Source organism: Dendrobates tinctorius, unplaced genomic scaffold (genome assembly GCF_039654945.1).
Source record: "Dendrobates tinctorius isolate UK_male_01 unplaced genomic scaffold, ASM3965494v1 ptg000166l, whole genome shotgun sequence".
Lineage (NCBI taxonomy): Eukaryota > Metazoa > Chordata > Amphibia > Anura > Dendrobatidae > Dendrobates > Dendrobates tinctorius.
The window spans coordinates 5,803,683-5,827,844 of NW_027361833.1; the positions used below are offsets into that span (position 1 = coordinate 5,803,683).

General features: G+C 42.1%; 1 protein-coding gene across 4 annotated transcripts in view; it reads right to left on the bottom strand.

The window, feature by feature from the left end:
• Positions 1-1,523: 1,523 nt before the first annotated feature.
• The window catches only part of TGFBRAP1 (transforming growth factor beta receptor associated protein 1), a 91,910-nt gene continuing 69,271 nt past the window's right edge, over positions 1,524-24,162 (bottom strand). For all 4 annotated transcript variants that reach the window (XM_073550661.1, XM_073550660.1, XM_073550662.1 and 1 more), the window contains exons 10-12: positions 22,746-22,905; positions 2,781-3,214; positions 1,524-2,313 (exon numbers count right to left, since the gene is read on the bottom strand). In XM_073550661.1, coding sequence (XP_073406762.1) covers positions 2,125-2,313; positions 2,781-3,214; positions 22,746-22,905 — 783 coding nt within the window. In that variant the 3' untranslated portion in view covers positions 1,524-2,124. The remainder of the gene's footprint in view (positions 2,314-2,780; positions 3,215-22,745; positions 22,906-24,162) is intronic.

Sequence of the window (24,162 nt, forward strand, 5' to 3'; positions counted from 1 at the left end):
ACCACAGACTGCTTTCAAGTGAGCTGGTAAGATCCTTTTTTTCTACCATCGCTATACACTAAGCATTTTATCACACTTGTAATGCCTATGGCTGTCTATTTTACCATATTTGTCACTTCCTTATGTCCTAATCCTAGTCTCTTATCCTGTGCTTACCCTGCACTATACACAACTCACATTGTGCATTACCATTAAACAATAAATGTAAGACCACATGACACTGTACACATGATGCATGATGTGATTGTTGTCTTCAGGGACAAGAACACATTACAGACCACACAACCTGTGCAGTCGAGCAAGTACCCAAGAGATAAGTGGCCTACTTCCATCTCAAAAGCAGGTGGAATTGTGCATTATCATGAGCTATTGAACTGCAAAAGGCCCATATACTGTTCCTGCACAGGAGCCTCTTCTGTCTGTGTCCACCAGTGAGTCTGTCAGTACAAAAGTTTGCTGAAAACAAGCACAGGTACTAAGTGCACCCTTAGCGTGGCTGACCATTCATTTCCCCTTTCCCATCTACTAAATGTCCATCTATCTCAGCATCAAAGGTTGTCCTAAGTGCCTGTGCCCAGTTATTTTTTTGCTTTCAGAGTCTGTTTAAACCTCCAAAAACAAGTTTTTTTAATTTTTTAGAAAATGTTCACTCACCAATTCCAGGAAACTTACTGGGACTGAATAAGTATGGGGGTTCTGCAGCTGCAGAGCAGGAAGAACATAAACCCTCCATGAGTTCAAAGGATTCGTCCTCCCTTAGGGTGGGTGTCTTCTGTCCAGGGCACTTATAAGTGATCGGACCCAGAGCCTTCATCTCATCAGATGAGACTCCTCCCATTGGTCCAATTGTGAAAACAAGGGGGGTTCCTTGTATTCACTGGCAGATATCCTGCCGCCAAAACTGCTCCTGTAATCGGCCACCATGCTAAACATGCGTTCCAACGTGGAACGCAACATTGTACGGAAGTGCCCGGCATCTGACGTCACTTCTGCGTATTACACATGCGTTCCAGAGTGGATCACAACTGGAAGCGATGTCATATGGAAGAGCCCAGTGTCACCTCCAGCCACGGGCACAGGCACACCGGGAAGGGGGAGGAGTGAGGCTGGGGAGCCCCACAGCCCAAGGTCATCCAACTTTACCAGAGAGCGTAGAAAAGTCCTGTGTCTGAGGAGCCAGGCACAGCATGGAGAGTAAAGGCACAGAAATTGTTTTCTGCTGCCTGGCTCTCATTCAGGTAAAAAGCAGTCTCTGCTGTCAGCCACAGAGAACGGCAGGATGACCTCTTCATCCCAATAGGGACAGAAAAAACACTGGAGAGAGGATGTGGGATTGGCTATATGACCTCTTTGTGTTTTCTGTCCCCATTAGGGTGGGGTGACATCCTCCATTGAAGCGGTCGTGGAGAGTTATTTCAGAAATAATGCATGGTACCCATCAGCTTATACATTCTGCACATTAAGTAGACCAATAAGAAAAGTAAAGAAGCCAATTAATTTCCAATAAATTATAAATCATCAGGTCGCAGCACACTGAAATCATCTTTAATACCATGACATGATTTCAACTTTACAGGGAAAAAACATAATATGCAGTAAGACATCTCTTCTTCTGCAGACACATAAAAGAACCCGTGGTACGGTTGGCCTCCTGCTGTGGAATGTTTTGAGCAATTATGGTTTCATCTGGTGGGAGAGAAGTGGTACAAAGCAAAATGACATCCATAATGGACTCTGCCAATAATCACCTCCACCATAGTTGCTTATGCTGACAAATCATTTTTTCCCTAAAACATGACTAAACCCATAGTGTACAAGCATTGTTTAGATACCCCCCCATCACAGCATATGCAAAATATATTCAGTGCAAATACCTTTAAAAATGCAAAAAGCTTCATTTGATTAAGTTCAAAATAATGATTCATACAAGGTCCATCTCCATTACAAATGCCTAACATTGTCCCTGCACCCTCCTCATTCCAAGTCATAACCACAGACTTCCTCCTTCACAAATGTCGGATAACTGTTTTCATTACATCACATGGACGCCTCTCAGCTCTCCTCCATGGAGATCTTATCGTGAGAAGTAACAGCAGCTATTCCCGGCTCAATAATGCTTTTATCTCAAGTTCGTTTATTAGGGTTGGACATGTGGCTGTCAATGCTGCTGTTAACATGCAGGCTGGTAGCACAATGGGTATGGACAATATGCCCATTGGCGTTTCTGACGAACATTGGTTCTTGGAATGGCTTCCGGCACACATGGCAAAATTTCTTCTCAGAAAGAATTACTGGCTTCTGCCTTATATTCAACTGAAAAAAAAAAAGAATTAAATTTTGCATTAATCCTCAAAATTGTGATAATCATTTACACTGAATACTTAGTGCCTGATTCATCAAATCTTTCACGACAGAATTCTGCCGTAAAAGCTCTAAAAAGTTACAAAATTTAGAAGTTGTGCCTAAATTTTGTGACTTTCAGGTTTTTCACGCCAGTTTCTCCCATCTTTGCCAAAACAGGCAGAGCTTGGGCAGGATGGGGGCGTGACACCACAGTTCATGTAATTCATGATGAGCTGTGGGGGTTGCAGAAGTCAGAAATCTCACCCCAGTACCTTTCTTGAGTGAGATTTCTGGCATGGCACACCATTTGATGAATCAGGAGCGTCTGACTCCAACACGCCACCTCATCAAGACTGGCATGACCATTGCTCGTCTTGATTTAATTGGGCCCTTAGTTTAAAATAAAGTCATCTGTCATCCAAAAAAAATATTTATACCTTTTCTTTCTTATAAATGTCATTCTCTGCCTTCGCAAGTCCTAGTGCCATTTGGGACATCCTTAATGCATGAACGTGCTCCCTCATGGCCCCAGCTAGAAAGGGGGAAAGAAGCTGTACAGACCAGCTTTCTGGTAATAGCCTCAAAACAGTGGAAGCATCAAACTCTGTAGGGTGACCATTCAACAAGTCTACAGCAGCCACAGTCAGTGAATTGTCAGGGGTTGACTGCGTGAGGTAGGAAGAAAGAAGGAGCTGGAAGAGTCTCTTACGATAAGAGGCTTCTCTACCTAGGGAGTTCCATATACAATAGTTCTCAGCAGCAGCAAAGTCTTTCAAATGATGAACTAAGATATTTAAAGCTTGATCGTGTTCCTCCAGCTTGCCGTGTAAGATTGCCCGCTCCATGTACAGATCTGTGCCTTTGATTTTATCTGAAGGATGAAAAGAGAAAAAATTGAAATTAATGTGCAAGTAGAAATTTAGGTTGACTGTGCACAATATGTAATGTTCCAAAGTACATAATCTTTTAACCATAGGGAAAGAAGCCTCTGCACCACTTATGTTTTGAAGAAGAAAGGATTGGGTATATATATTAAAATTCCATATGTCTCATACTGTTTTTCTCTAAACCGATGACAAAAGACAGTTAGGCGGCTCTTGTACACTGCAGACTGTGATATATACAATCTTTTTAAATTCATTTAACCACAAAATAAAATATACAATATACACATTTGCATACATTATTAAGCACAATACAGAGCACACACACACATATACACTCACTGGCCACTTTATTAGGTACACCTGTCCAACTGTATGTTAAGACTTAATTTCTAATCAGCCAATCACATGGCGGCAACTCAGTGCATTTAGGCATGTAGACATGGTCAAGACAATCTCCTGCAGTTCAAACCGAGCATCAGTATGGGGAAGAAAGGTGATTTGAGTGCCTTTGAACGTGGCATGATTGTTGGTGCCAGAAGGGCTGGTCTGAGTATTTCAGAAACTGCTGATCTACTGGGATTTTCACGCACAACCATCTCTAGGGTTTACAGAGAATGGTCCGAAAAAGAAAAAAAATCCAGTGAGCGGCAGTTCTGTGGCCGGAAATGCCTTGTTGATGCCAGAGGTCAGAGGAGAATGGGCATACTGGTTCGAGCTGATAGAAAGGCAACAGTGACTCAAATTGCCACCCGTTACAACCAAGGTAGGCAGAAGAGCATCTCTGAACGCACAGTGCATCGAACTTTGAGGCAGATGGGCTACAGCAGCAGAAGACCACACTGGGTACCACTCCTCTCAGCTAAGAACAGGAAACTGAGGCTACAATTTGCACAAGCTCATCGAAATTGGACAGTAGAAGATTGGAAAAATGTTGCCTGGTCTGATGAGTCTCGATTTCTGCTGCGACATTCGGATGGTAGGGTCAGAATTTGGCGTAAACAACATGAAAGCATGGATCCATCCAGCCTTGTATCAACGGTTCAGGCTGGTGGTGGTGGTGTCATGGTGTGGGGAATTTTTTCTTGGCACTCTTTGGGCCCCTTGGTACCAATTGAGCATCGTTGCAACGCCACAGCCTACCTGAGTATTGTTGCTGACCATGTCCATCCCTTTATGACCACAATGTACCCAACATCTGATGGCTACTTTCAGCAGGATAATGCGCCATGTCATAAAGCTCGAATCATCTCAGATTGGTTTCTTGAACATGACAATGAGTTCACTGTACTCAAATGGCCTCCTCAGTCACCAGATCTCAATCCAATAGAGCATCTTTGGGATGTGGTGGAACGGGAGATTCGCATCAGGGATGTGCAGCCGACAAATCTGCGCCAACTGTGTGATGCCATCATGTCAATATGGTCCAAAATCTCTGAGGAATGCTTCCAGCAACTTGTTGAATCTCTGCCACGAAGAATTGAGGCAGTTCTGAAGGCAAAAGGGGGTCCAACCCGTTACTAGCATGGTGTACCTAATAAAGTGGCCAGTGAGTGTATATATATATTTATTAAACATAGAATAAAATGCGCACTCTTATTTATATCCAAGGTGATACATGTGTATCCTACAGAGCATTTGCAAAAGGACAATAAGCAGTGTACAATAAATCATTTATGCCATGTAAATTATACAAGTCTTTATAATATTACACTATCAACAAAGAAACATAGAACAGTAAGTATCATTCGATCTTGTACATGTTCGGAAACATATGACTCATTCAAGGTTCCTAAACTACAACTACAGCAACTACTATTTAGCCGCCTAATACTTTACATTGTGTTATCTTCTACGTGATGCCCCCAAAACGAAAAACTTGACTCCTTACAATGACGTCAAGTCATTATGCATTTGTAGAGTAAGATGGGAAGAGATCCACCTATCCCAAATTTTATCAAATTTACCCGGACCCTGTTCTGATAGTGTGCGCTCATATGGAATAACAAAGTTCACCAATTCAATCCAGGCTCTAAAGGAGGGACATGAGCCCCCCATCCATTGTAATGCCAATACCTTTCGTGCCATAAAAAGCGTCTCCCGTAGAAAGATCCCAACATAGTGACCCCAAGTTTCCTCATCCCATACCCCAAACAAGCAGACCAGCGGTTCAAGAGGAACAGGAGTTTGTACCAGGGATGTCAATAATGAAGTCACCTCTTTCCAGTATTGAAGGATAATAGGGCATTTCCGTATTATATGAATGAAATTTGCATCTGATGAGTGGCATCGCAGACATTCTGATGATTGGAATCGACCCATCCTAAAGAGTCGTGTTGGAGTCAAGTATGATTGGTATATTATATATAACTGGGTCATTCTATTATTAATAGATGGGGACACCCTGATTGGACACTCCAGAATCTCTTCTTGCACATTGGGGATGAGCCCTTCCCACTTAAGGGCCTGTCACACTAAGAGATATCGCTAGCAATATCGCTATAACTAGTGACGTTATAGCGATATTGCTAGCGATATCTCGGTGTCTGATACTTACCTACGACCCGCTCCCCCGCTGCTTATCGCTGATCGCGCGAGAACGTTCAGGACTGTTTCTCGTCGTCAGCTTCCTGCGGTGCTTCCTGCTGTGACGACGAGCGACGCGTGGAGCCAGGCTGGAGGACGCAGGATCGCCTGGTGTGACAGGTAAGTAGCGACCCCCGTCCCCAGCGATGTCGCTAGTGAGATCTGCCTGTGTGGCAGCTCACTAGCGACCACTTAGCGATGTACCAGCGATCCTGACCGCGTCATATCGCTGGTCGGGATCGCTGGTACATCGCTAAGTGTGACAGTACCTTTACCCTTAATAGAACTTATAGCCGATTCAGCTCCCACTGATAGCATGTATGTATACAAGGAGGAGTTAAGGCCCTGAGGACCTTGCAAGTTAAGAATTCCTATCAAGAATAAAGACGAGATAGCACCCATACATCTTATATGTGACTGAAAGGCTGATCTTAGCTGTAGATAGCGAATAAATTGGGATCTCGGGATACCACATTTAGCCTGTAGTTGTTCAAAAGACATTAAGGTCCCACAATCATACAAATCACCTACCGTGGAGACATTATACAGAATCCAGAAGTCAGTGGATGGGTGGTTTAACAGCACTGGAAAATAATTGTTGTTCCACAAGGGCATCTTCAGCTATGTCTTCAAATCTAATAACTTTTTAATTTGCCTCCAAACTGCTCATGCTAGTCGAAGTAGGGGCAATAGACGAGAGACATGGATTTTTTCCAACTCCAGGAAACCCAGTGGGCAGTCAATCCGTGCAGCATGAAGCAATTGACTTTCAAATTTGGGGAAATAATTATCAGGCATCCATTTACGTAGGGCTTTAGCCTGTCCAGCTAGGTAATAAAGAAAAAATCCAGTAGCGCTGCCCCACCCCCGTTTAGGTCTCTGTAGGGCGGATAACCTAAGTTTGGGTTTTTCCCCCATATAAAAAGATGTAATTTGGGAATTTAAATTTGCAAAGAGGGATTTATGGATCAGTACAGCACTGTGTTGAAGGGAATAGCTGAGTTTAGGGAGCAATATCATTTTGATCAGATTAATACGACGGGCTACAGATAGCAGGAGTTTACTTGACTAGCTCTAACAGTGGGTAGACATTAAGTTGTAGGTCGAGTTTACTGTATTGAGATATGTGGCTACATAGATATTTGAAATTATATGCAATAGGCAGCGAGGAAAGGGTCTCAAGGTGGGTAATCGGGGCATGGGAGAGGAGAAATAGAGCAGACTTCTCCCAGTTTATATATAAGCCCGAGTATTTACTGAATTTATCTATAGTGGCAACCACCCGTGTTAGTGTTTTCCCTATCCATAAATATCACCATGTCGTCAGCATGTAAACCGATGGTGTCTACATGACCTGCTATATCTATACCCCCAATATCAGGGGAAGACCTTATGCGTATTGCCAACGCCTCGATCGCAAGGGCAAAGAGGACCGGGGAAAGGGGGCACCTCTGATGGGTCCCCCTATATAATGAAAATGACTCAGAAATGGAATTATTTACAATTATACGAGCTTTGGGTTTCATATATAGTACGCCAACCCATTTTAAAAACTTATCACCAAAACCATATCTCTGCAAACATGCAGACAGGAAAGGTCACTCAAGAGAGTCAAAGGCCTTGGCCGCGTCCAGTGACGCCAATGCCCAATTGTTGTCCGTTATCAAAGAACTATATTGGACCACCGAATGGACTTGCCTGATGTTAATAGAAGTACTGTTACCAGGCATAAAGCCAGTTTAGTCTGGATGCATAAGGTCCAGTATGATCGAATTCAATCTGGTGGTAGGACCTTAGTAAAGATTTTGTAGTCTAAATTTACTAACAATATGGGGCGATTAAGTGGCGGGACTGTTGGACGGGGTTAGCAGATTGTTTTGGATAAAGTGCGCTCTCTCCTTGTTAGAAGGAGATGGAAAGATGGGATTGAGATTTGTTGGGGGAAGTTTTTTGTTGTTTGGGGGGAAGGGGGAAAACATTTATATAATGTACTTCACTCTGATCACTGTCATTATGGCTTCAGCTGTACTTAGATGAAAGAATGCGGGGCAATATGTACTGAGGAGGGAAAATGTCGGGAAGAATGAAAGTGGTGAGTTGGAATGTCAGGGGGTTGGCGTCTGGTGTGAAACGACAAGCTGTGTTTAAGTTTTTGTGTGATGCCAAGCCGTTGGTGATCTGCTTGCAGGAAACTCATATGGTTAAAGTGAGAACACATTTTCTTGCTAAGAGATGGGTACAGGCGAGATATCATGCCACACACATTCAACATATTCTAGGGGGGTCAGTATTCTCATTTGTGCTGGGGTACCTTTTGAGTATCACAAAGTGATTACTGACCAGACGGGTAGATTTGTATGCCTACTTTGTAAATTGTATGGATCCTTGATGTGGCTGGTCTCAATATATATTCCACCACCATATTGTGGGAGACTGCTCTACAGAGTTCTAGAGATAATGGATGAAACCCCAGGGGTACCATTTCTGATTATGGGCGATTTTAACATTCCAGACACACATTGGGACAGGGGCAGACGGGAGCCATTGATACCGGGAGGCAATTGTACACCATTTGGAGCGGTCCTGAAGGAAACTGCTCTGCATGATTTATGGAGGATTTCACATACTGGTGTGTATAAGTATTCCTGTTTCTCGTCCTCCTTTGCATCCTTGTCGAGGATTGACCTGGCATTGGGCAATACTCAGATGCTGGGCCTTGTTGGGGAAGTAACATACATGGCTAGAACGATATCGGATCATTCCCCTCTGAGTGTGACACTTGAGGGAGTGGGATCTGTACCTGCTAGAGGGTGCATGTGGAGGCTGAACACATTTTGGTTACAACTTGGACGGACCTAAAGGGGGTGATATTGAAGAGTACTTTAGAATTAATGCTGGGACAGCGTCGGTTTTGATGGTTTCGGAAACTATGAAGGCTTATTTTAGAGGACTCTGCATTAAGGAGATATCCCGGGTAAAAGCAGAAATTGGCAGGAAGGATCAGGTGTTGATTAGAGAATTGGAGGAAGCAGGGGAGGCACTAATCAATGATCAGTCCCTGGAGGCCCAGGGAAGGTTGAAAGAAGTGCAGACTAGAGTGTGTCAGATGGCAATGAAAGCGGCAGGAAGCAAGAGAATGTTTCAGAACATTAAATATTTTGAGGAGGGGGACAGTGCGAGCCATCTCCTTTCTAGGATAGTGGCAGCACATAGGAATTCCACATATATAGCTGCTCTGAGGGGAAGGGATGGGAGTGAACATACTGGTAGCAGAGCAGTTTTGGAGGTGATGGCGGAGTATTATTCGGATCTTTACAAATCACAGGTTATTTGGCGAAAATACAGTTCCCCAGACTCTCGGCGAATGACCAGGGGCTTCTTGAGGAGCCATTTAATTTGGAGGAACTTGATGCCGCACTGGCCTCTATGCCTAATGATAAAGCCCCAGGGATGGATGGGATCCCGGGGGAGGTGTATAAAAAAAATATAGAGAGACACTTCTTCCTGCTTTGCTGGAGATGTACGGTGTCAGTTTGGTGGAGGGGAAGCTGCCATGGTCCATGCGAGCGGAAATAATTGTTGTACTGCCGAAGCAGGATAAGGATCCGATAGATCCAGCCTCTTATCGTCCAATCTCGCTGTTAACGACAGATGTTAAAATCTTGGCTAAAACTTTGGCTAACCGCCTAAATAAAGTAATAACGCCAATAATACATAGGGCTCAATCCAGGTTTATGCCCAATAGTTCTACAGCACATAACCTCAGGCTTTGGTTTTGGTAAGAAATTCATAAGTTGGGTGCAGCTGTTATACGCATCTCCGAGTGCTAGGGTACGGGTGAATGGCCTTCTGTCTGAGGATTTTCCTTTGTACAGGGGAACAGGGCAGGGGTGCCCTTTGTCTCCTCTGCTGTTTGTGATTGCTATAGAGCCTCTGGCGGCGATAGGGAGGGATAGGCATATAAAGGGTTATAGATATGGAAGTCACGAAGAGAAGATAGCTCTGTACGCGGACAATGTATTATTTTTGGAAGATGCGCAGGAGTCTTTGAGAGATGCTATGCATAGCATTACTAAATTTGGGGCTCTTTCTGGACTATCTATCAACTGGGACAAGTCTGTATTGTTGCCCTTGGATGTGGCGGCTCCTGTGACACTTGACTCTGGGATCCCCTTAAGGGTGGTACATGAGTTTAATCATGTGTGTATCGTGGTTTTGGACAAAATAGAGGACTATGTGCGGCTCAACCTGACTCCTTTGCTTGGGAAATTTCAGCACAAGATTGGGGCCTGGAAGAAACTATTTCTGTCTGTGGCAGGTAGAGTCAATCTGATCAAAACGATACTTATGCCTCAGCTCCTCTATATACTGCATAATGCTCCAGTATGGTTGGCACAGAGCAAATTTTATAGAATTAATACTCTAAGGATCTGATTTGGAAGGGTGGACGGGCATGCATCAAATCAGAGCATCTGCAGAGATCAAAAGACGAGGGTGGTTTGGCGGTCCCTAACCCCTGGATATATTATATAGCGTCCCAATGTCAGCATATGATGGGCTGGGGAGAATCTAGCCAAAATACGTCAGCTGGGATAATCACTGAATATATAGTGGGGAAGGGTCCATTGTTAGCTAGTTTGGCAGGTAGATTTGGATTGACCCCATAAAAATTCCCAACCATAGTTATGGGGAAAGTTTTGGCAGAAAATTAAACAGTGGATGGGGGGGGGGGGTGACAGAATTTACTCGATATGCATCAATTTGGTTTGACCCTAGAATGACAGAGCTCATGAGATTGTGGGGGTTTGGTCAGTGGAGGCGTATTGGCATTTGGTTTGTGTCTCAGTTGTTCGATGGTGATGTTATTAAAAAGTTTGAAATGCTCAGGAATGAGTTTCCTCTGAGCTAAAAGAGGTTTTTCCAGTATTTGCAGCTGAGACATGCCCTAAATAAATAAATCAAAGTGTCACATGTAGTTCTGCAGTCAGCTAGTTTGTTTAATCTCACAGGACCTTGGAGGAATTCGAGGGGGTTCATCAGTTCGATGTATAAGGGCCTGTTGGGCACTTGTTTACTGAGACATCCGTTAATATTGAGGGAAAAATGGATAGCGGACCTGGGCCCTTTATCGGAGTCTCAGTGGGAGTCCATATTACAATATATTCCCAAGGTTTCTTTAAGTGAGGCTAAAAGGGTGTCACAGCTATATTTTGTCTATAGAGTTTACAGGACCCCGTTATGGATGATGAAGGCAGGTCTGAGAAGAGACTCAAAATGTCCAAGGTGTTCTGAGGAAGGAGCTGACCTTCTACACAAGATGTGGCCGTGTTCTTGCCTTCAGCCCTTTTGGGTGAAAGTGCTCAATCTGATTCAAGAAGTGATGGGGGTAAATATTGTGTGTAACTCGCTGACTTGCCTCCTGGGATGTATGGATGATATTGCTACAGATCAATGTGGGAAACTGGCTATTGCAAGATTGCTATATGCTGCTAGGAAGCTTATTGCGATGCATTGGTTAGATGAAAAACCAACAGTCCTCATGGAAAGGAATATTTACATTAAGAGAGGTCAACATACAAAATTTGAAGATATGGGGGGCGGATGGATGGATTGTCCGGGTGTGGCGTCTGTTGAGTTGTTGCAGAGTAGGCTGGGAGTCGGATAATTACCTCTGCAGAAATTGTACTTGTGCGGCTGAGCTTTTGTGAAGTGGTGTATAAATCTATCAGTACCAGTTTGATAATAAAGAATATTGGGATGGGGTTGGGGGGGAGGGTGAGGTACTGGGTAAAGGGGCTAGTTCATGTTAAATAAAAATGTTTCAATCAGCTTTGTAATTTTGGTATCTGTCTTTAGTTTGTGTCAGACTATTACATTTTTGATATATGCCTTAATAAAAAGTACTTGATTAAAAAAAAAAAACACAATATGGGGCGATAAGATCCACATTCCAAAGGGTCCTTCCCCTCCTTCTTAAGTATAATATTATTTGCCTTGTAAAGGGATTCTGGCATAGACCCTCCCCCCAAAACCCCTGAAACAGCCTTAACAGAAGAGGTGCCAATATATCCCAGTATTTCCTATATAATTCAATGGGAAAACAGGAGCCTTCCCAGTGGCCATGTCCGCCATGGCATTCTCTATCTCCTCAAAAGTAAATTCAGAGTCCATAAAGGCCTGCTGGGCAGGACTCAATATAGGAAATGTTATATCTAATAGGTAGTCTAGACATTCCAAAATATCAGAGCCACTCTTAGATTTATATATCGACATATAGTAATGAAAACAATGAAGTATTTCTTCAGTCGAGGACACCAATGAACCATCTGGTGCGCAAATCTGTATTATTGTGTTAGATGTATTGTGTTTATTTGCCTGGTTTCCTAATTCAAAATAGGACTGACAGGTAAAGAATAATTTACGTTTAGAATTAGTGTCTATATATTGGGTGTATAACCTTTGAGAAGCTAGCCACTCGATTCTATTGCCATTAGTCTGATTAGATATGTATGCAGCCTCCGAATCTTTCAATCGTCGCTCCATCTCATCATCCTCCTTCGAAGTTACCAGTTTAATATAGAAATCGTAGAGGATAGACATCCTCTTAAATATGCCTTAAGGGTATCCCATAATAACTTGACATTCTGAGGTTCTGGGTGGGACGAAATGAAGCAATTCAACCGATCGATCGTTCTATCGTTAGATTCTATTAATTTCAGCCAGAAAGGGTTCAGCTTCCAGACTATACCATTATTTAGTTGCCCATATTTAAGGTTAAGTAAAACCGGGCTGTGATCGGATACCCCCCTACTGCCATGTTCTATGTTATCCACCCACATCGCCAGACCACTGGATCCGAATATATAATCTATGCATGACAGAGAGCACCTAGTGGATGAGTGACAAGTATATTCCTTCACCTCGGGGTGACGCACCCTCCACAAATCCAACCATCCACTACCCTCCATGAATAATGCCAGCTGGGATGGAACCGGAGAGTGGGTCTCCCCAGACATCCCATCACCCAATCTCAATCTATCAAGACAATTGTCCATGACTAAATTAAAGTCTCCCATGCAAATGACATTTGTGTCTGGATAATTCAAGGCGAAACTAATCGCAATCTGAAGGATTGACGTATTAGCGGGGGGGGGGGGGGGGGGGGCGGGGAGCTTTATAAAGACACAGTGTGACGTATTATCTAGAGTAAATCAGTGCATGTACAAAAACAAAGCGACCCTCAGGTTCCCTCCGGGCCTCCCTGGCCACCCACCTAACATCCCTATGTATCAATAATGAAACCCCTCTCGAACAGCTAGTATGGAACACGTGGATGAACCATTGTACCCATGGTTTCTGTACGCACCGGGCTGTATCCCTGGTCAGGTGCGTCTCCACCAAAGTCACAATGTGAGGATGATAGCGCATGATCTGCGAAAATACCTTGATCTTCTTCCGGGGGGGATTTAATACCCCTCACATTCCAGGTCATGCATATTATTTCAGATACTTACTCATCTGAATATGGTATACATTATTACTCAGTGAAATTCAGAAACATTACACAGAAAATGAAAATGCTGTTGGCGGTGATGTCTACATACACAACAAATAAAACCAATGTAAAAGAAAGATCAGAGCAAGAACCAAACAGTATAGGAGCAAAGTCCTGCCCTCCTATCATATAGTAGACAAGGGGATACCCTCACTGAATTCAATGTCCGGTATTGTTGGTAAACTGGACGCCTGCGGAAAGAGCTCCGATTATACCATTGTTAGAAGAGTTCTGTTTGACTGTGAGCATATTAGGATTCCTTCGCACTAGACACCTTATGGGACCATAACCATACAGCTGCTTCTATTGGATCCGTGAAGAACATGGAAGAACCTTCGTGGACAATTCGGAGTCGAGCTGGATAAATCATTGAATATATAACGTTTTTTTCTCTAAGTTGTTTCTTGATTTCCATGAATTGTGCCCGCTGTTTCTGGTGTTCCATAGAGAAACACGGAAAAATCGAGATCGTAGCATTGTTGAACTTAATGGGTTTTTTTGCCATGCCAAACGTAGAATAAAATCTCTATACTTACAGTTGAGGAGACGTGCCAGGAAAGGTCTAGGTGGGGCACTCGGACGAAGGGGTTTTATAGGGACCCTATGAGCCCTTTCCACGGAGAATGTTGGAGAGAATTCATCCCCCAGAGAAGCCTTAAGAAATGCTTCTAAAAATTGCTCAAGTTGCTGACCCTCCGAGCGCTCTGGCAGACCAATCATTCGGATAATATTCCGACGTAGTGTATACTCTAGATCGTCTGCTTTTTGCTTCCAGGCGTTTATAGAGCCAGCCACTTTTGTCAGCTTAGCCTCCATAGGTGTAATGGTATCTTCTATGTGGGATACTCTTGTTTCAACTTCTGTAATGCACCCCCTCATGGCCTGCATGTCCTGCTGAAGACGCTCCACCTCAGTATGTACGTCTTCTATTTTGCCAGTCAGGGATGTGCTGGTTAAGGATATGGCCTGCATTAACTGTTCGGACGCCTGTTTAAGGGTTAATTCTTCGTGTTCACTCCCTTCCTCACCATCAGAGGGACGGTTTTTACGCTGAACCTGTGAGGGATTATTTCTGAGGGACCGTGCAGAGGAATCAGTTTTGGCAAACTCTTAATTTGTCGGCAGCTCCTGACCCCTTGGAGCAATTCATGATTAGCATCAATGTGGCACAGCAGGATGACTGAAATTATATTTTAGGGATTCCTCACTCCCAGTCACAAACACAGCAGGCTATTGTATAGCCTTGAAACAACTCTAAGTAGACAGGATGTTTAGAATTGTAGGTATTATAACTGGGGCTCTGGGTCATTACCAAGATTCTGTGCATCAAGAAGGATCCACAGCGCCTGTAGGGACAGCAGCAGGGGAGGTCCAGGGGCCCCTAAAGTAGTGGCACCGACGGGTCAAACGTCTTATTATTGGGGGAGCGTGGGGCCCAATTTTTCAGAGCACACCACGCGTCTCCCTTGGATATCCCCCAGGATATGTGCTCACCGCCCAAGCAGCGCTGCAGTGATAAGAGTTGGCGCCGCGCCTCTTCCTGTCAGCGCGCGCGCCTCAGAAGATGGCTGCCACCTCACACAGGCCCCGCCGTCCGCCCGGGTCTCTTCAGCTCAAAGCTCACCGAAGCCTCACATCACCCTCCCGCAGGAGCCAAAAAACTTCCCGGAGTCCAGGGGGTCCCGATATCGGTAGATATACCTTGCTGAGTGTTACGTGCTACAGAACCACTCAGCACCCAGAATATGTTGTGCAGTTATATGTATGTATAATAGGTTCTATGTGAGATGCATGTCCCTAATGCATCAGCCCACAGGCTGCACCCCTGGGCAGAGGGGACACGATATTCTCCTTTTGTCCTCCCTCCCCCCACCTTTGTAATTCCCACAGTAAACATCGGCAGGCTCCGGCCACCTGCGGCTTTTGTAATGCATTTCTGGCCTGCCGCTTTTCTATTGGCCTTCCCTCTGTATCTGTGTGATATATTCTGTGTCCTGTGAGTAAAGTGTTGTCAGACTGGAAATACGTGGAGAAGCAGTGATCTTTTATATGCGCCCATGTAACCAAGGAATTCCAGCCAGCGTCATTCATTCAGACCTCAGCCAATGCAGAGCGGACCTCCGAAAACACGGGGTGGTACTGAAAGAGGTACTCCAGCTTGGTAGACCCCGATAAACTGAGGGAGGTCTTGAGTGCAGGATGACAGCAGGATGACAGGAGCTCTTTCAGGACGCGTCCTCTCTCCTCTGCTACATAGCCGCCACCCCCCCCCGTTATGTACAATCTTTCTATGTGGGAGCATATACAATAAGCTACATCAAAGAACTAAGGTGAAAAGATAAAAAGTATTGTTTATTAATTCAATTAAAAAGAGTACATACATATAAAAAAAAATAGTGCGATGACAAACTATGTCCAGAATGTGGCCCCACAACAACAGAGGAATAGAGTAATGTACATATATTATGAACTGCAAAAATATGAATAAGATAGCTCAGTAGTTCAGAATGTGGCTGAGTATTTCCATTTCCTGTCAACAGGAAGACAAACTACTGCTCTGTTGACAGGGAGTAGCTGAATCTCTGGCAGGAGCGGTCGATAACCGGCGCAGGGTACAACAGACAGGTAGTTGCCTGTGTTAGTAACTAGATGCCTTCCAGGATATCCCCTTTAACCCTGTTGTACTGTTCATCATGAGTGTTTTTTTTTTTAAGATCTTTTGTATTGTTACATATGTACTGTTTGGGTCAATATGACCAGAAAGTGGTTTAAACCGATCTCCTGCCATATTTTCAGCTACATAAACGGATTATAGTACCATTGTGGATTATCTATTGCATCTACTATTGTTTATTGATTTCTCCAGTTCCTGCAGGTCCACAACAATGATTTTATCCCGTGAATATTGTGCGTGTCCATTATTTGGAAAGTTGGATAAAAATGTGGCGAAGACGACCATTTAGTGAAGCTGAATTGGAAAAGCTTGCCAACGCCTCAGATTCTGAAGAAAATATCCAACTGGAGAAAGTGTCCGAAGATGAGGACCACATAAGTGGTGGGGAAAGTATTTCGGATGTTGAAATTGATGAAGCAAGATACCCAGACAACTAGTTCGATGCAAGCAGGTCAGTCTAAAAACAAAAATGGCAGCCTGGGTCTAGTGAGGGTCCTGTCACATCCATCTTAGCCCTTCCCTTTGCAATCCAGATTCATGTATTACTGTATATAATACGGGGGAACAAATGATTGCAGGTTTAACTGTCCAAGGGAGACTATTAAATGAAGTTAAATTTTTAGGAACATTAAAAAAAAATAAAAAAAGAAAAAGAAAAAAAAATTGAAAAATTATTTTATTTTAAAATAAAAGCATATTTGGATTTACCATCTTGTTTAAAGTCTATTACCGTATATACTCGAGTATAAGCCAACCCGAGTATAAGCCGACCACCCTAATTTTGCCACAAAAAACTGGGAAAACGTATTGACTCGAGTATAAGCCTAGGGTGGAAAATGCAGCAGCTACTGGTGAATTTAAAAAATAAAAATAGATACCAATAAAATTAAAATTAATTGAGACATCAGTAGGTTAAATGGTTTTGAATATCCATATTGAATCAGGAGCCCCACATAATGCTCCATACAGTTATTGATAGCCCCATAAGATGCTCCATACAAAATACACCCCATAGAATGCTGCACAAAGGTTAATAATGGCCCCATAAGATGCACCATAGACTAATATGCCCCATATGCTGCTCCATAAAGATTATGGCCCCATAAGATGCTCCATAGATTATGCCCCCATATGCTGCCCCCATAAGATGCTCCATAGATTATACCCCCATATGCTGCCCCCATAAGATGCTCCATAGATTATGCCCCCATATGCTGCCCAAATAAGATGCTCCATAGAATAATATGCCCCATATTCTGCTCCATAAAAGTTATGGCCCCATAAGCTGTTCCATAGATTATGCCCCCATATGCTGCCCCCATAAGATGCTCCATAGATTATGGCCCCATGTGCTGCCGCTGCTGCATTTAAAAATAAAAGAAATGACATACCTCTCCGTCACTGGGTGTCAGGTGTCGGTGTCAATGCTGGCACCTGAGATATTCACCTGTTGGGGTCCATCGCTGCTTGCTACCGTCTGGCACGTCATCTGTCAGTGACGTTCAGACTGCAGGGGGCGCGACGCGCACTAACCACATCACCGTGCCCTCTACTGTCTGAACATCACTGACAGATGACGTGCCAGACAGCAGCAAGCAGCGATGGACCCGGACAGGTGAATATCGCTATACTTACCTATCCTGGCGCGGTCTCTGCAGCCCCCAGCTTCTCCACGATCTCCCTTCCTTCCTTCAGCGGTCACGTGGTACCGCTCATTAAACTCATGATTATGCGCATAGGACGGGTAAGTATGACCTGACACCTCCACCCCCCCTCCGACCCCCTGGTGTATATGACTCGAATATAAGCCGAGAGGGGGACTTTCAGCCCAAAAAATGGGCTGAAAATCTCAGCTTATATTCGAGTATATACGGTATATCAAATTATAGTGTTAATTTACCTATAAGATATACACAGTAAAGAATAAAAACCACCTCCAAAAGAGTGCAATAAAAAGTACCATAATCAAAATATTGTATTTACCCCAAAATAATACCAATAAAACTTACAGCTCACCATGTAAAAAATTAGTTTCCATATTGCTTCTTTAACTTTAAAATAGGTTATCAGAAAAAGAAGGGTAGGAAAAAAACCAAAGCACAAAACTGAAAATGGCCAAATCAGGAAGATGATAAAGAAAACAGCCATTCTACAACCCCTGGCAAAAATTATGGAATCACCGACCTTGGGGGATGTTCATTCAGTTGTTTAATTTTGTAGAAAAAAAGCAGATCACAGACATGGCACAAAACTAAAGTCAATTCAAGTGGCAACTTTCTGGCTTTAAGAAACACTAAAAGAAATCAAGGACAAAAAATGTGGTAGTCGGTAATGGTTACTTTTTCAATCAAGCATAGGGGAAAAATTATGGAATCACACAATTCTGAGGGAAAAATTACGGAATCACCCTGTAAATTTTCATTCCCAAAACTAACACATGCATCAAATTAGATCTGCTCGTTAGTCTGCATCTGAAAAGGAGTGATCACACCCTGGAGAGCTATTGCACCAAGACTGACTGACAGGAATCATGGCTCCAACACGAGTACTCCACGTGGTGTACTTAATTATTTGTACTAAATGTCCAACTGGGGGTCTGTATGTGGGGGAGACAGGGCAAAAGCTTAGAACAAGGATAAATGCTCATCGTCACACAATAAGAGAAAAAAGAATGGATCTACCTGTGGCAAAACATTTTTGTATGATGAACCACAACACCAGGGATATGAAATTACTGGTATTCAAAGGTAACTTCACATCTCAGAGCGAGAGAAGAGTCTGTGAGTATAAATTTATGATGACCTTTGACACTCTCAATGCTGGAATGAATGTGTCGCATGGATTTATGTCTTTTTACATCAATTGAGGAATTTGCTCCTAAGACCTTGTGGGGGCATCACAACACATTTGGAGACCCCAATCAGAGGACAATAAAACATCCTGACTCCTTATCTATGAACTGGAGCAATATCAGAGTGGATAAAAATCAATGTTTTTTTTTAAAAAATAAAAAAAAAAAAAAAAAAAAAAATCGGATTTTTTTTTTATTTAAATCGGATTTTTTTTATTTAAATCGGGTTTTTTTTTATTTAAATCGGATTTTTTTCAATAAACTACTTTTTGAGGAAAATATTTTACCATCCAAAGGTTCTTCCATCATGAGATAAAGCTGAGTTGTTTAACTCAGTAGAATAAAGGCTGTATATGTGTAACATTCACAATGCCATGCTCTTCCAGAGGTTTCTGTAGGATTAGTGGGCAGTTTCTCTCCTATATTATCAGACGCTCGCTTTACTTACGCAGTTCTCAAAACTGAATTTGACTCCACAGAGGTCCCAGCCTCTTCTTCACGGCAAAAATGTTACAACATGAACAGAGTTGAGAAAAAGACCTTAATCCTATTGTTCTACAAACCTATGAATACAGAATCAACCCCTTCAGTGCCAAGTCCAAGAAGTTAGACAATATGTTTCTGATTGTTTGGAGTGGAATAGATCTGCACAACACAAGAAGAATGTGAATCTAAGTGTGAGGAGGAGGAAGGGCAAGCAGACAAGAAAATGAAAGTGAAACTTTGAGCACAATACTGCAGCATAGCCACAGACAGACAAGTCTGGATCTGTTTGTGTGTACGATCTGAGGTTTATTACATTCTTTCCTTATAATGGCAGCAGGCCGTAAGAGAGACCCAGTTTGGGAATATTTTAATGAAGCTCCTTCGCCTATCGGTAAGGCAGGCATGCGTGCAAAATGCAAACGATGCAACAAAGAGATGCAAGGCCTGATGGCGCGAATGAGGCAACATCATGAGAAGTGCGGTGATGAAGATGACCAAAGAAACACTTCTGAACAGGCAGGATCTTCAGGTTGGTAAACATTTTTATTGAATCCTATTTCTAAAGACTGAACTGTCATGTGTGAGAAAAATTATATTTCTTATTATTACTGCATGTTACTGTCATTTGGTACAGTTATGAAGAAAAACAAATATTCCTTTTGGGGCAGGGGCAGTGATGTGTTGTGTACAATAAGCAGAAATTGTATAAACAATAAAATAACACCATTGACTTTTTTTGTTAAGTGGAATTCATGGATTCTGGAAACTATCCACCTCCAAGATCACCATCATCCTGTTCTACAGTTTCAGAGTTATCCATCCAGGATAGTGCTTCATTAGCAGCAGCAGCAGCATCATCATCAGACACCCACAGCCACATATCACCATCACCCAAAAGGAAGAAAAAACCTTTACCTCCTGGAACCACCATAGATATTTTTGTGATAAGAACTAGCAGATTAGAAAAAGAGTTGATTGATGAAAAAATTGCCCAGTTTATTTATGCAACGAACTCTTCTTTCCGTCTGACTGAGAACCCACATTTCATTAATATGGTTCAGTCACTGAGACCAGGATACAGTCCACCCAGCAGAGCTGATGTTGCAGGGAAACTGCTGGATCAAGTGTATGACAGAGAAATGGAGCAATGTGCAACAGCTCTGGAGGGTAAAATTGTTAACCTAAGTATTGATGGGTGGAGTAATGTCCACAATGATCCTATTGTATGTGCTTGTATAACAACAGAAGAAGGTAAGGTCTTCCTTGCACAAACAACTGATACGTCAGGAAATGCACACACAGCAGAATAATTACAAGAAGTGGCAGTAAAAGCTATAACGACATGTGAACAAAAATTCAAATGTCTAGTACGCAGTTTGGTCACCGACAATGCTGCAAACGTATCCAAGATGAGAAGAGATTTAGAAGAGCAGGGAGGGAATACAAAGCTGCTAATAACATATGGTTGCAGTGCTCATTTGCTGCACCTCTTAGCCAAAGACTTAAGTGTTCCAGAAATAAAGGCTAATGTTGTTGAAATTGCTAAATACTTCCGTAATAATCATTTTGCTGCAGCAGCTCTGAAAAGGATGGGTGGAACCAAGCTAACGCTCCCACAAGATGTTAGATGGAACTCTGTGGTGGACTGTTTTGAGCAGTATATCAAAAACTGGCCTATTCTGATGACACTTTGTGAAGAAAATCGAGATAAAATAGATGGCACTGTCACGGCCAAAATCCTCAACATTGGGCTTAAGAGAAATGTTGAACATATGCTGAGCTTCCTGAAACCCATCTCTCAAGCTTTAAACAAAATACAGAAAAATAGCTGTTTTATTGCGGATGCTGTTGAAATTTGGAAGGAACTGAGTGAACACTTAAAAACAGAACTACACATGGACAGAATTAAATTACAAGCAGTAAACAAACGAATGGGACAAGCACTGACTCCAGCTCATTTTTTGGCAAATATTGTCAATATCCAATATCAGGGTCAAAACCTAAGTGCTGAGGAAGAGGAGTTAGCTATGACATGGGTATCCAGCAATCATCCATCTTTAATGCCAACTATAATAAACTTCAGAGCTAAGGGGGAACCATTCAAGAAATATATGTTTGCTGAAGATATTTTAAGGAAGGTCACAACAGTAAACTGGTGGAAGTCACTTAAGCGCTTGGATTTAGAGACTGTTGAAGTAATGATTTCACTTTTAACAGCAGTAGCTTCTTCTGCAGGCGTTTAAAGAATATTCTCTTCCTTTGGACTCATTCATTCTAAATTGAGAAATCGGTTGGGACCCAATAAAGCAGGAAAGCTTGTTTTTCTTTTCCAGATTATGAATAGGAACAAAGAAGAAGATGATGATGATGAAGATGACGACAAGTGAGCTACAGAGGACAGCAGGGACAGTAGTATTTAAGTTTTTCATGTGTCAGCTGGGCTGACAGTCTAAGTTTCTTAAAATATATATATATATTTTGTTTAGCCAAATTAGTTAACAAACATGGATGTTTGTTTAAGCAAATAACTTATGCTGTAATGTTGTTATTGTTTCAGTTGAATAAATCTATTTAAATTGTTATTAAGGTCAGGATTATTTTTCTCCTTCCTAAGTACAACAGAACAGTGGTGTCCAAATATGAATGATTAACCCATTAAACTGGGGAGAAAAAAGTAATATAAAACGTGATTATAAAAATCTTCATCTACTTGCATGTTAAAGTAGCAAGAACTAGTTTAGGTAGAAACTTTGATTTAAATCACTGATTTAAATCAAGCCTTACTGACTAGTGATTTAAATCGTGATTTAAATCAGTTAGATTTAAATCAAATCCACCCTGAGCAATATTTATGTTTCTCCCTCTCCCATAATCATAATTCTGCTTCACGTCACTTGTCTCATTTATTGCATTTTTTCTGTGCTGTATTGTGCATAAATATGTGACCCTTCAGATTTTGTATTAGTCTATGCCTGATGAAGAGACCTGAGTAGTCTCGAAAGCTTGCAATGTGTTACCATCTTTTCAGTTAGCCATTAGAAGGTATCAACCACTGAGGACTCTCAATTCTGAATATTTTTCTATCTACTGGCTAACACGGTACAAAGATATACATCTTTCCTGGCTCCAACATGAGAGATGTCAATTGAAACAATGTACACATTTATGAACAACATATAAACTACATACTAATTAGATAAATTGCTTGAAAAAAAACATTTAGTTGTTTACACAATAACAAAAATACATATAGAAATGGCAGGAACCACAGAATAATTTTGTCTTCAAGGCTAACTGATACACCCAGGACTAAAATGTCCTGCATACTGCCCTCCTGCCTTCTGGCAACTTGTCCCCCACACTCACCGATAAGCAAGAGAACCCGATACAGATCAGACTGCTGTAGGAGATTCTGAAACCTCTGACGCAGATCTTCCAGCCCAGCCTGGTCTGGAGACTCCATGGACTTCACACCTAGGATTTCTTCAAGATACAGCACAGCCAGGTGTGTGTGGTATTTTTCTTTCTATACACAAAAAATGCCAATAAAATGTCTCATACACAAATGCGCTAGAGCAAACTGCATGGAAAGCGAGGAATATCTGTATAATAAGATAAGTATTGGGGAAATATAAATGAGCGAGCGGGCACAGCATCTGCTCACTTGTACATTTTTTTTGTTTTTCCCTCCCACCAACTATTGCAGCATATTTATGAACGAAAGGGTGACTATTTTATTGCTTAAAGAAGCACTCCCACTGACTTTTTCATTCAGTAAATGTGTGTATATGTGCACTTAATGTAGTGTGCGTTAATATACTGACCTTCCGCTGCTCTCTCCGGTGTCCAGCGCCATTTTTCTCTGCTCCTCGGTGTTGTCACCACAGCTAAGACTATCCAGCTCAATCTATGCTCTGTGTGTGAGACTGAAGTCTCTTTTACAATGTAAGTCTATGGAGCCTTGTTCTGACACTCCATACACACATTACAATGTAAAAAGTCTCCTTCAGGTTACGCAGAGCAAAGTGGTGACGCTACAGAGAAGACTGACACGGGACACCAGAGAAAGCAGAGGTAGATGAATATATTAATACACTACACGCACACATTTACTGAATAAAACTTAGTGGGAGTGCTTCTTTAAAACAAAAGTAAAACAAGTGCATTTTAGATTACACATTTATGTAATCTGTTTGAGCCCAAAAGAACATAATTTTTCGACATGTTCAAAACTTTGCTCTTCATGCGCAAAAGTTGACGTGGCTTAGAAGTGTCTAAATTCGAGTCGTATTTGTGACCAATTTTCGACAATATATGGTGCAAAATAATCACCAGTAGGGTGATGTTTGATATGGTTACACTATACTTGCATGTACAGATTCAAAATAATAATATGTTTATTTTATGGGACTTGATCCCGTTATTTTTAGGTCCACAACTGTTGTCACATTTCAATTATTCATTTTGGATCACAATACAAAATTTTTATATAAATCTTAAAAAAATGGTGGCTAAAGTACACCAACTCTTTTGTACAAATATTATGAACATGTGCATACCAAAATCATATAAAGCTGTTTGCGAAAGCATTCACCCCTTGACACATTTTTCGTGTTTTGCTACCTCACAACCTGGAATTTCACTATTTTTTTAAAGTTTTGCATCAGTTCATGTAAAGAACATGCCTGGAACTGTGAATACTTGTTTTGTTTTGTTTTTTGTGACACAAACAACAAATAAGACAAAATAACTTCAGTGTGCATAACTACTCACCACCCTAAAG